A 13,078-nucleotide genomic window follows, 5' to 3' on the forward strand; every position below is an offset into this window, starting at 1 on the left:
CCACTGCATAGATTGTCTTCTCGTGCATGCAAGATCAAAGGGTTTATTTTATATCCGGTGTCATCATCACCTTTGAAAACTGTTTGCAAAACGGTCAGACAGGATTGTCTGTTAATCAAAGGGACTTGATACATCTGTGACCGAGTCAACTTTCCCGCAACGGCCTCGTTTATAGCAGAAACACAATTCGTTGGCAATTTTGAAACTGTCACGGGCGCTCCCGAGCGGCTCAAAAAATATCAAACGACGGTCTTGATGCACTGTCACAGCTGACTCTCGAGATTCAACGTCGCAATTCGCAAAACGTTAAAAATACAAACAAAATTTAAGTAACAGAGCTTGTAATAGAGACTATGATCCTTTGAACGTCGTTAAATCGGTGGCAGAACAATCTTTGTGGAAATCGTGCATTTTGAATATTGAGTCTTCGAATCATTAACGAGTCAACTTTGATATGAAATAAAACAGAACATTTTAATACAAGTACCAACATAGTCGAACTCTATGCTACTAGTAATGATTGTTTATGAGTGCAGTGGAAACAGGGCAAAGGGCATAGTGGAGAAAAATGAAAAAAAAACCGAATGGGGATAATGTTTTCCCTGATTTTCGGACACTGATATTGTTATCTTTGATAATGTGTACTATATACATATTTCGAAGAAATAGTATAAAAAAAAATTGGAATAAAGTTTTCTTAAAAAAAACCAAATAAACAATTGGCTTCTTTCATTTTCACAAATAGGAGGCCTACACAACTTAAAGCTTTAAAGGCCTTTTAAAAGTGTTTTACTTTCTTGACATGTCCGTCGATAAATACGAATTTTAAACAGCCATAGCTTGTCAACGGAATGTCTGATTGCAGTGCAACACACAGTTTTTAAGGAGAATTTTATTCTCTTTCCTAATACCAACAATGATCCCTCAATTCGACTTAATGCCCAGTTCTGTCTCATTTTGCCAGAACGCCTCACATTTATTATGTCAAACTTTTTGTTACTCTTCAATTGTGAAAACACCTGGGTTTTTTTTTGCTCTGTATATTTAAGGTACGATATATCAATCTGAATGAAGAATATTTATTATTAGTAAAAAAGAACTCAATCACTTCAACTGCAAAAGCGTCTGCAGTGAAAACTGGGCCGATTACAATCCAACATGTACAATTGCCCACGTATTTGCCTCGCCAAACAAGCCCATTATTCTCTTATCGCGAGGCGGAGATGTTTTACCGCCATAAAGTCCCGATCCCGTTTCCCCATCTCAGGGCCTTGCCGATCTGTCGGGCAAGGAAACGGGCCAGGGTCGCCCGGATCTGACCCTCCGGGGGTCGCCCCTCGTATAGCATGGCTGGCTGGCAGAGCTTCTGCAAGCTCCGGGTACACCGACCCACGAGCGAGTGCGAGCAAGACGACTGGTGGGCCGGTCCCACCTCCGAGCGTCTGGTATTGCACCATCACCGGTATACGGTGTAACCCAGAAATAAAGTGGGTGGGCCTCGGTCGGTTTTGAGGCCCCACGTCCACGCGCCAGGTTTGTTTTTGACTTCCGTCTTGCATGCCGTTGGTGACACCAATGTCTGGTATGGGCGTGGCTATGCGTTGATGGCACACCACTGCCATCTCACAGAACACGTAAAGAATGGCGCATAAGAAAAGGTGAACCCCCTGAAGTTTTCATAAAACCAGAACACGCTAATCTTGATCTCATAGAGTGCACGTGGAAAAATCTTTCAGCTCTTAGTAGATGTTTGAAGACTTGCTCCTATAGCGATACATTATCATCAGTGACTCCTCCGGATCTCTTTAGAAGAAAACAAAGAGAGAGATTGGACCACCAACTTGTACCTACAAAGTGGTGACGTGGAATTCCATTGCCAGTGATAGCATATCGGGAAACACAAAGCATCTTGGTTAACCAGTCTGGATAAATAATACATACTTCGCTATTTTTCGCTTTGGGATTTTCCAGACGAGCTATTGTTCGCGCAAAAAACGAGGTTATCTTGGCGGGGATTGATGCTTGCATGACGTCAGTATTGGACTCCGCGAGTTTCTCTATAAATACAGGTATGTTCCTCCTAACAGGCCCACTTCCCCTCCTGCGACCAACCCTTTCAGACTGAAGCAAAGTATAGCCATCCGCCTGCCCGATGTCTGTGCAAACTAATCTATGATTGCTGAATAAAAATTGAGAAGTAGAAATCTTAGAGTAAAATTTGTGAAGCGATATCGGCAATATCGCTTGCAGGGCAGCCAACGTTATTAGCAAGCGAACTTTGGAGGAAGTCATCTTTGAGAAGGTATTATAAGTGTTAAAAACTAACAGATAACCACTAATAATAACCATGATGATAAACAGTTGTAAGTATTATTTTGTTTGCATAATGAAATTAACTGTGTCAACGGTAATTGACTAAGGCCAGTCCGAATCTATTGGTAGAGCCACCGGTACGGGGTTTTGATGTCGTGGGTTCGAGTCCCGTCTCTGTCAATTTTTTTGGGCCCAGATTTATTCACTGGAGGCTTGGAAATTTGCTGACAATGTTGGTCGTTTCCTAGCTCGTCTAAAGAGTTAATTTGCTCCCCAACTGTTTTACAAACTGGCTCATGCATATTTGCCGTCTGTCATTATGCTTTTATCACTGTTTCTAAAGTCGTAAACTAAATGCTACTCCACCGCAAAAACAGTCGAGTCAAATCCGTGAGAAACGATTTCCCTTGGAATTGTGATCAAAACATTGGTAACGAGTATTTTGCGATCTCAGTCAATATATATTTTTCTTCTTCTAGTTTCAGTGAAAAAAAGTTTGTGCCAGACTTTATCGTTTCGCCTTGGGTCCTGATGCCCACATCAAGAAATCGAATCCAGCAGTACAAGTCATGTTTTTAATGTTTCGCCGTGGATCCGATTCCAATAATATGACCTCCACAGAAAAACGACCCTTGCTGGTTAGTCGCGATGGCAACTTCACTCAAAACAGAACCAAAAAACCGACCGAGAAATATCAAAAATTAGGCTACCCAAAATAATTGGAACTAAATAGTGGGTGGAACTCGTCAAACGATCTGATGACTTTATGCACTCAGTGCGAGACGCCGAATAAGTAGACCGAGACGCATTCTTAAAAACCTTCCATTTATTTTTTAGAGTTGCCAAGTCCTTCTTCAAAGATGGAAATTCACAATTTGTGTGGCCTGACAAGAAAAGTTGACAATGTTGTTGGTGCCTCAACAATAGGTGGCGCGCTTCTCTTTACCGAGGCTGGGTAATCGTTGCTTTTAATCCCTTGTGAACAATAATTGAAAACAACAACCGAGTCTGTCTTGAACAAAGTGAGGCGCTGGTATTGGGTGTCATGAATCTCATTTTATCTTCCAAATAAATAAATGGAGCAAATTGGTGATTGCTGCGCCGGCAATGAGACCATGTCGAGTTTTTCTGATAAGGAATTGGTGTTCCAGAAATCCACAGGTTGACGGTACATTAGCGCATAATTGTTTATAGCCTGATCTTCATCTGACTGAGACTGGGTGACTGCTGGGGATAAAAATACTGTGCTTGCGTGGGGCAACGCGGCGGTACCCCGTCTCCATAGGAACGTCAGTGAACCTCAAGATAAAGGGGAAGACAATGACCGTTGAAAAATGCAGTGTTTCTTTTTGGGGGAGGGTGGGAGGGAGGGTGGAGGTGCGTAATGTCTGATCATGGGTTCGGATCGCTCTAGTTTACGAAAGTGGAACATTTTCCTATTGTCTGCGAGTCTCACCGATAACTTGTTTTCCCCTCTTTTGTGGCACCTGAATATCAGCTATTCTTGTAATTAGGCTGAGGTATTCGATAGGGTCTACATATTTTCTTTTGTCTGGAGAATGTCTGCTTGGTACAATTGTCTGAAGAGACGATAAAGGAATTTATGAAACCATGTTCTGATTAGATAGTTTCTTTTCGCAGTCTAGGAGGGGACGGTTGCACTTTTACTCGTCCAGACGCTGACCTGAGAATGAACTCTAAGCTCGGGGTTTTTCTTAACGTCTTTTTCTTAATCACATGATTATGGCTTTGTGATAAGGCTCAAACCCTTTTGCAGGATGCAGACAGCTTTAATAACTGTTTCAGGGCACGGTGTAGGCTCCACATTGTTCAAAAGTGTCCTGAGAAAAAAATTCCTCCAACCAGTGACCTAATTGAAACGTTCTTATGTTTGCTCAAAAGAACGCGTTGTTTTTAATACAGATCCCTTTGACAACCAGAATTAGCTCGTATGCCCACCGCATCGTCTGAAGACGCTAACATCTACGCAAGAATCCTACTCCGGCTGCGAAATGGATGTACATGTACTGTACATACCAACAAGTGGCATGCCATTCTATAGGTATCAGACCTGAATGTAAATCAAACTTTACTTTTTAAGCTCTGGCAGAAGCTTCTACATGTCACTTGGCGGTCGGTTAGTTGGTCGGTCGGTCGATCTGTCTGTCTGTCTATTTTTATGAAAAACTTAGGGGGCTTTTTTGGTCAATTTTCAGCGCGTGATTTTCGCGTAGGGCGGCGGCCCGATTTTGTACGCACAATTGTTTCATGCAAGACTTTCATGAAAGGCGGCCAGAGCTTATTGAGCACTCGCATTTGTTTGAATTTGGATTCCAGGCTCATTTTAATATCTCTATTGGGAGCCAATTCGGGCGTTGCGCCTCAACTTTACAAAGGGACGCGGGCGCAAGTTGCAGCTTTGCGTCACAGTGTGACGACTACTTATGTGATCTCACGAGACGTCGGGGAAACTTGACCATTTTCCGTGTATCCCGTACAAGTGCTTAGCACGAGTGTGTGCCCTCACATATTCGAATACTGTCTGCTCTTCAATAACTTATTACTTTGGTTGGTTATCCATGGTGTGAGATAGTGACTTTATCGTTTCGCTGTCTGCGATAACACTTGTCAATTTGCATGATAATGTAGCCTCTATAGATAGACTCGATTCAAGTCTGACACACCTTCATTAATTTTCGTTACATACTTCTCCGCCACCAATCTTTTTCTTGCGAAGTAAGACAGCACAATCTGCACTGACAGCGTCGACAAAGTATTGGACTGGTATCAAGTCTAAATGGGGAATGAAACCCCACCAAAATCACTTATGACTATGATTTATCAAATTATTTTTCCGAGTCGATGTGGCTTCCAGGGATCTTGTCACCGAAACATAATTTTGTGGATATTATCCCCAGGGTCCCCGCGGTCTCTGTACGGCCAGCTGTACCGCACCTGACCACCCAGGGTATATGGGGCATTTGTTGCAGGCTTGGCACAGGTGCAACATGACAAAACTTCCTCATGCACCTGCAGCACTGTTGCTAACCGGGCGGCTGATACGAGAAACACCTGTGAATGTTCATGTGTTGTGATCTATCAGTATAATATGGATGCTCGGCTTGTTTATTTCCTGAAGGGAAGATTTCAAGTGAAAAGTGGATCCAAATCTGGAAATCAAACTGCGTACTCAAGTAAATAATGATCCTCTCTTATATCCGTTCACCGTTGTATTTTTACCTCTGCCAAGGAGGTTATGTTTTCGTCGGACAGTAGATTTTCTTTTTACACAGCAATTTCAAAATCTTACACTACTGTCAAAATGCTGAATTCTGAGAACTTACTAACAAATATATCATAGTTATGACGCACCCCAAATTCGACATTGCTCCATTAAAAAAAAACTCTTTCCATATAAATCTAAAGAGCAAAACGTGCAATTAGTCTAGCATGAATAGGGGCACTTTTTGTATAAAAAGACCTGCCTCTCACGAAGGCTGTCTACGGGTACGCGATGATAACGATAGCAATTATTGTAAAATTCCTCCCAAATTGTATTCCTCCGCCATGCGAAGCCTCGGATCGCATTAACAGGTATGATTAATTTTGACATTTGTTTTTGGTCTTGTTTTTAATTGACTCCGGTAGATTTAGCCGACAAGATGAACCAATTCCGACTGATAGTACTACTGGAAGTGATGGCGCACACTGTGTTCCCTACCCAGGCATCCCCCATCCGAGTATGCGGCAACGAATTGCTGGACGCCCTCATGTCCGTCTGCGGCGACCGGGGGCTGTACTCGCCACCAGAGGGTGAGTAGTCGTTGCATATAGGCACGCGCACAGAGGGCGCTGTTTTAAGAGCGCTTTCGGTAGGTTCTTTATGTCTATGGGTATACACAGAGTTGTCACGGAGTCTATCACGATGAGATTTTAAATCACAAGTAAGGTTAAAAGGAGATGAACAATGACATATTTTAATGCCTTTAATCAAATTTCAGATGGTGAGTCCTTGTAGCACGGCAGATAGGTGATGGGATTGTGCCTTTGATGATACAAGTATGGAATTTGGCACACAGTAAGAGTATGGTATGAGAAAGATATTTGGCTAGAGGGTCATCGCAGATTTTTCCTTTGAAATAATTTAGATAGAATAACAAGGAATGGCAGCCATTTAGAACATTTTGAAAACTGCTTGTTATTCTAGCCATATTTTTTTTTTCAAAAGACAAATCTGCGTTGGCCCTGTAGCCAAATATCTTTATTTAGACAAACTCTGACTGTGTGCTAAATGCCATGCTTGTATCATCAAAGGCACAATTCCCCAAATATTTACCCTATACGCCCCACTATAGATCTAAAGCGTACCTCATAGGCCTAATCGGCGTTTCGTGATTGGGCTAAAGGTGCTGACTGAACGATAGCCAGTATCAGTTATGTCGATACCAGAAATATTTAGAAAAAGGATTGCATTATGGTAGTTTCATGCATCGTAGAAGCTTATCTTAGAGTTAACCTACCCCCGGCGATGTCACTTCAGAAAGAATGATTTAAAGTCGATAGGTATATAGTCTCAAGAAATAACTGCAGAAAACCGTGCCAAAAGGTTGTGCGTTCTGTGTCACGTTCAGTGCTTTGAATATAAAAAAGTTTAAACATTGATCTTGTGTTTAAGTAGAACATTTTTCAAGTATTGTATTGATGAGTTCCATGAGTTTCCTGTTGCGCAGTGTTCACTTTTATGAATGGAAAAATGTTGCATTGCCGAGAAATATTACTCTTGTAGGTAATTTTCGACGGCAAAAAAAAGACCGTCATCCTGTCATCAAGAAATATGGCATCGACCACCAAGGAAACAATAATTGTTTCGTTTCTTTCAACACTGCTGGCGGAACTTTTCTTATTTTGATCTCCGGTGACTCGCCTGGGACCGGGGAAAGTGCACCGGTGCGCGCACCGTGCCCGCGCCGGTCGGTCCGTGGGTCCTCCGGCGCATTTTCGCAGACAGCATGTTTGGAATAGCTTTCTCTTCGTTGCGATGTTGTTATATCCTTTCCCTCACATTTCGAGTGGAAGCAAATATGAATACTGCACACCAGCAGGGCTGTAGCGAACAGGGTGGGGGTGTTGTCGACCCCCAAAACTTGTAACCCCACTCAGCATTTAGAGTCTGTGTCGGCAACAAAATAATGAACCATCAAATCAAAATACAGAATATTACAAACGATTATGATCAAGGAAATAAATGCCTTTTTATGCTAGACCACGCAAGTATGGTGTTTTATTCCGGATAAATCAGCTACGAATTAAGACAAAATTGAATAGATCTTCAACTTATACAGGTGCTTTGCGAGATTTACATTGTTTATTTAATATCGAAAATATGCAGCTAGTGGTTCTTTGTTGTGTCTTTCAGCACTCAGATTATACAAAGGAGAGGCCAAAAAAGGGATTAAAATGTATCGATGGGTGAAAGGTTGAATTGAATAGCCCCCTCCCCCCTCCCCACACGTTTTGACCGGGGAGATGGCCATACGATCATCCCAGCTTTTGCCCTCAACAAAAGCACGACCAATGCCGTTAATGCATCCTCCTTTCGATATGACCACACAGAGGTACAAGACGTTATATAAATTATTGCATTAGACCAACTAGCTAGAGCAACGGAGCGAATATTTTAGTACACACAACTAATTTATGAACGCTTAAAGTAGGCGGTTCGCACTTAGTTCAAATTAAGTTCAAATTGTGAACAGCGCCATCGAGTGTCAAATGCTGTCCAGGTCCGATTTACTTCTCTGGAATTGTTATTGTGAACAGCGCCATCCAGTGTCAAAATGCTGTCCAGGTCCGATTTTACATTTCTCGAATTTCTAGATTTAATAATGCACATACGCCCATGTTTATTTTCCGCAGGGTTTCTTTCTTCCTGACTCGAAAGTCAGCCGCCTGTCCCGTCTAAATTAGCTATCCAACTGTCTTATTGTTATTGCAGGTTACTCACGACGCACCCCAGCTACTCAGAGCGGTATCGCGACGCGATGCTGCATCTCACACTGCGACACCGCCTTACTCGAAACCTACTGCAACAAGCCGGCCACGCCCCAGTCGCAGACGGCAGCGGCGCCCCAGAGAATCACGTCTACGTCGGACGACCGGAGAGCCAACGAGATCGTCGTGGACCCCCCATCAGGCCACACGGGGGACACCGCACCACGGGGAGAGAGCGCGAAGGCGCCGGGGCCCAGCGGCGCGGCGAACGCGACCAAAACGCCAGTCGCAGAGGTCGACGAGGGAATGAGTGTGGACGAAGAGGAGGCAGCAGGCGAGAGCAACACGTCCGAGAGAGGGGTAAGCCTCGGCGAAGACGAAGACCAGGAGGAACAGGCTCAAAGGGACATTCCCACCAGCAGGCCCCACAAAACCCACTCCAAGGAGCGCAGTAAGAACAGGACTAAGGGTGAGAAAAAGAGGCGGAAGACCGGCCGCAGGAGGGGTATCAGTGAGAGGCGAACGCTGAGCATTGAGAGGAAGAAGGACGATGCGACTCGCCGGAGGAGGAAAGAGCAGCGCCTCCTGAGGAAGCAGCAGCAGTCCAACTCCAGTAAGAGGAGGACCAAGCTGGAGAAGAAGGGCAGTGAAGTCACTACGCCCGTTGCAATCGAGACAGCAGAACACCCCTTTAAGGTGAGTTGCCTGAAGATGAATATTATGAAACCTGCACATGTCGACTTCCAACGAGACAGTAGGTTTCGGTGCACCTGTCATTGGTTGACAATGTCGTGTCACTCTATACTGAGCGTGTTTAAGACGCATACTGAACTTGTTACCTCCACCAAGAAGGTTTATGTCTTCATCGGCGTTGGTTTGTTTGTTGGTTGGTTGGTTTGTCTGTTAACAAAATAAGTCAACACGTATAAGACGGATTTGCATGAAATGTTTTGTAGGGGTGGTCCTTGGTACAAGTACAAATTGATTAGATTTTGGAAGTGATCCAGATCTGGGGGTGGATCCAGGATTTTTTTTAAGGATTCTTCACCATTTATGGGATTATTTCTTTTGGGTTTACTGGGCGGGGAATTGTTTAGCCTTGACGGAGGTTTGCGCTCTCTGAGTGCTTTCTAGTTTCAAATGTTATACTTGTTAATATGGTCACCTTGCATAGGGCCAAAAAATAGCACTAGTTCCAGTGCTATACGCAATAGTAGTCGAGACGTCAAATTGTCATTTTCTTTTCAAACTACAGAATGGTGGGTACAACAGCACATCTGGCGACCTTTCGCCGGTAAACGTCACAGATCCAGATTCGCCGCCGTCGTCCGACACGAAGAAAGACGGCTTTTTCACCACAATCACCGCAGTGCTCAGAGACGTGATTGGCTTTCAGCAGGCAGACGACGGGAACCGCTGATGACGTCACAGGGTCAAAGGCCAAAAATCCCCCCCAACTATGGACTCCTTTATTCGAAGGACGAGCGTTTTCGTCGCTAACCAAGACAGAAAAACGGACCCAACACCGCGGACCCGAGTTTTATTCATGACTTGGCCAGCAACGAAAAAAATCGTGTCAGACTTACGAAGTCAAAAGTGTATCATGTACTAGGATGTGATTCAAAGACCTTGGCACTAGCTCAGGCCAGACAGATGTTAGGATGGGATGACTGTCTCGATTAATCCTGAGTTTAGTTTCCCGAACCTAGAAACACTGTGACCCCGATCGCCATCTTTGACGAAAGACTAAGCCAAAATGGCGCGTGGGCTTTTAAAGCACATGAGGGTGCCCCAGCAGCGAATAAAGTCGACAGGACTTCAAAGCGACAATTCTTAAAACTTCCCGCCTGTGACGTCGAAAACGTTATATTTAAGTATTTCTGTTTCACTCTGTCGATCTAGTCGACACTCATTCAGAATATTCAATATACTTTTGCCGTATTTATAAGTAATTTATTTATGCTAGATGTATAACAGGGTAACCTTGATCATAATTTCGTTGTAATTAATTCAAGTTAAACTCTTATGCCGATAAACTGCACACGTGTCAGTTTGCGAAGCATCCAATTAAAAGGATAATATTTTTGTCTTTTCTTATAGAAATGATCATTTTCTCGTTTCGAAACGGAACTTTTCAAACGATTTTGACTGAGATTCGCCCGTGTGAATCTCTGTTTAATGATGTTGCCTTGCTCGTGTTTTAAGCAAATACTTATAAAAGTTATTATTATTTTGCTGAACAAACTGCACTGAAGTACACTAAAAGGCACCAACTCCTAACCGATGTAGACTCTGCATCAATTAATTGTTTCAAAAGTATTTGGTTGTCCTTTTGTTTAGTTTGTTTGTTTGTTTGTTTGAAACAAATGGTTCAACAATATTTTGTCCGATAACAAGGCGAGGGATAGGAGTATAAGTAAGTTGAGAATTGACAAGTAGTTACAGTCACGCCACTTTACCCTGTTTTGTTAAACCTATCCGCCATCATTTTTTTAGTGATCTTTTTTTCGGTCTAAATAATTTTGAGAAAGGCACAAGGGGTGACTTTTTGTCCAAACAGGGTTGGACACAATGAGCCCAGGACTAAACACTTTCTTCACGAAGTGTGAAAGGGTATGAGTTTGGGCAGACTTATTCTGTTACTTCTATGATGAAGGTGTGCATTAATTCAGTTACGTACTTGAGGTTTTTTTGGGGGGGGGGGGGGGGGGGGGGGGGAATGGGGGGGGGGGGGGAATGGGGGTGGGGCGGGGTGGGGGAGGGGTTTTTCCTGCAGTTGGTTCTATTGTTTCAATTCAAATAACAATCTAAGAAGAATAGAAACTAAATATATATATATATATCACCGCAAACATTTGTTGTGTAAGTCGATGGTGTATGTTGCTCTGTTATTAAAGGACCCAATACAATGTATTTATTTAAATTAATGCAATCCTTGAAAATGTACCTCTGTGTCCCATTTAACCTTATTTTCAAGTTTCGTTTTGCCATTTTAAGGGTATATTTTGGTGCCTTTTTGTTTATGAGTCCCTATTCACGAGCAAAAATGTGATGGCATTTCAGGCAGCATCTTCAATGTTACAGCTATTTCCGCACCAAAAGTTGCCAGAACTTTATTTTGTTGTAAATTTTCTTTTCTTTGGTGATTCTTTGTTGTCAGTATATGGCAGTTGGCAAATTAAAACTTTTTCTCACAAAAGTTTTCAGTGAACAAACTTTTACGTTCACAATTCGGACTGAAAACTCCTAAACGGAACAGCTTCCTAAAATGACATCACAGCAACAGCGCCCTCAGTTGTCTCGGAAAAAAGTTTAAAGAAGTGCACTTTCCAATAAAATTAATCAAAAAGGAATTTCAAATAGTTTTCATGTATTCAACAGGAGTAGAAAGTTGCAAAAATATGTTCCTAAGAAAAATTCATCTCATTTACCCTTTAACTTGGCCCTCAGGCCGCTTGCACGTTCGGGTCAGTGGAATAGAAGGAATGCTTCGTAAAGACAATGAGCAAATTGTCTTCACATATGTTTTCAATGAACAAACTTTTTGCGTTCACAGTTTGAAAAGAAACCCCTAAACTGAACAATGTCTTCCTTAAATGACATCCCAGCATAGAACTTAATTATATTTAGGTATAATTTAATTATAATTAGGTAAAAGACGACGCGGAAAATAATTAAGTGTTATCTAATATTTGAATAAATTATCAAAGCACAAAGTGCTTTCACCTACAAAAACATGCATACCACATAATGCTTCCACCCATCACAAAGATGATACCCCTACCCTTTTTTTCAAGAACTGATGGTGAGCGTAAATAACGAAAGGTGTCTCCGTAGATCATAAGGATGTGTCAGTTACAGTTCACAAAAATAAAGTTTTGATGACTGAGCTATAGTGAGGCAGATTGGGGAAATATTTGGGGGAAATTGTTCCTTTGATTATACAAGCATGGAATTTCGCACACAGTCAGAGCATGTCATGAAAAAGATATTTGGCTATAGGGCCATCGCAGGTTTGTCCTTTGAAAAAATGTAGGGAGAATAACAAGCAAATTTCACAATTTTGAAAATGGCCGCCATTGCGTGTTATTCTACCTTTATTTTATTCAAAGGACAAATCTGCGATGGCCCAATAGCCAAATATCTTTCTCATGACATACTCTGACTGAGTGCCAAATGCCATGCGTCATGATGCTTGTATCATTAGCTCCACGATTAAAGGCATAATCCCAGCACCTATCTGCCGCCAAACGTCGGCTTTGTCTGCAGTTCATATGGGAAGATTTTAGGCCCCAGGAGCCTTATTCATGGGTCAGTGTTTTGCTTCAGTTTGAACACCAAATCCAATAAATTGCTGCTGAATTTGGAATATTCCCTAATTTTGATGTAGACTTTAAAGGCTTCGAAAATGATTTAAAAACCCGCGATGAAGCCGATGCTGGAAACGAAACCGAAACTTGGAAAACCCCATAAGTAATTAAGTGTTGTTCTCGACTTCGATCCCATTGCCTCTTTTCCTATGATGCATAGGCTTATAAATACCACTCTCCTACCATACCATTGGAAATTACATGACCTTACGCTCAAAGTAAACATGCACTGTTTCATTTTGTGATGAACCCCTTTTCCTAAAGAATTCGTCATTTTTTGGCGTTGAATATAGTTTTGTGAAAATGTTTCTTGTGATTTGTAATAAAATGATAACTGAAAAAAAGTATTTGCCTTTTTGCTATTGATTGTGAAGTCTTAGTTTGGCCTCCTGAGAAAACTTGTT

The 13,078-nt window shown here is 42.3% G+C and overlaps 1 protein-coding gene across 2 annotated transcripts; it reads left to right on the forward strand.

Annotated features, from left to right (window-relative positions):
- The first annotated feature begins 1,665 nt into the window (after positions 1–1,665).
- LOC119722742 (PC4 and SFRS1-interacting protein-like) lies at positions 1,666–10,998 on the forward strand. Of its 2 annotated transcripts, none has more exons than XM_038193041.1 (4): positions 1,666–2,069; positions 5,962–6,126; positions 8,309–9,000; positions 9,560–10,998. In XM_038193041.1, the coding sequence occupies exons 1-4, from the start codon at positions 2,027–2,029 to the stop codon at positions 9,722–9,724; spliced, it is 1,065 nt and encodes a 354-aa protein (XP_038048969.1). In that variant the 5' UTR covers positions 1,666–2,026; the 3' UTR covers positions 9,725–10,998. The 2 variants fall into 2 exon arrangements, with proteins under 2 accessions (XP_038048969.1, XP_038048970.1); XM_038193042.1 differs by lacking the exon at positions 1,666–2,069 and adding an exon at positions 2,101–2,302.
- Positions 10,999–13,078: the final 2,080 nt, after the last annotated feature.

Source organism: Patiria miniata, unplaced genomic scaffold, assembly GCF_015706575.1.
Source record: "Patiria miniata isolate m_02_andy unplaced genomic scaffold, ASM1570657v1 HiC_scaffold_16, whole genome shotgun sequence".
Classification (NCBI taxonomy): Eukaryota; Metazoa; Echinodermata; class Asteroidea; order Valvatida; family Asterinidae; genus Patiria; species Patiria miniata.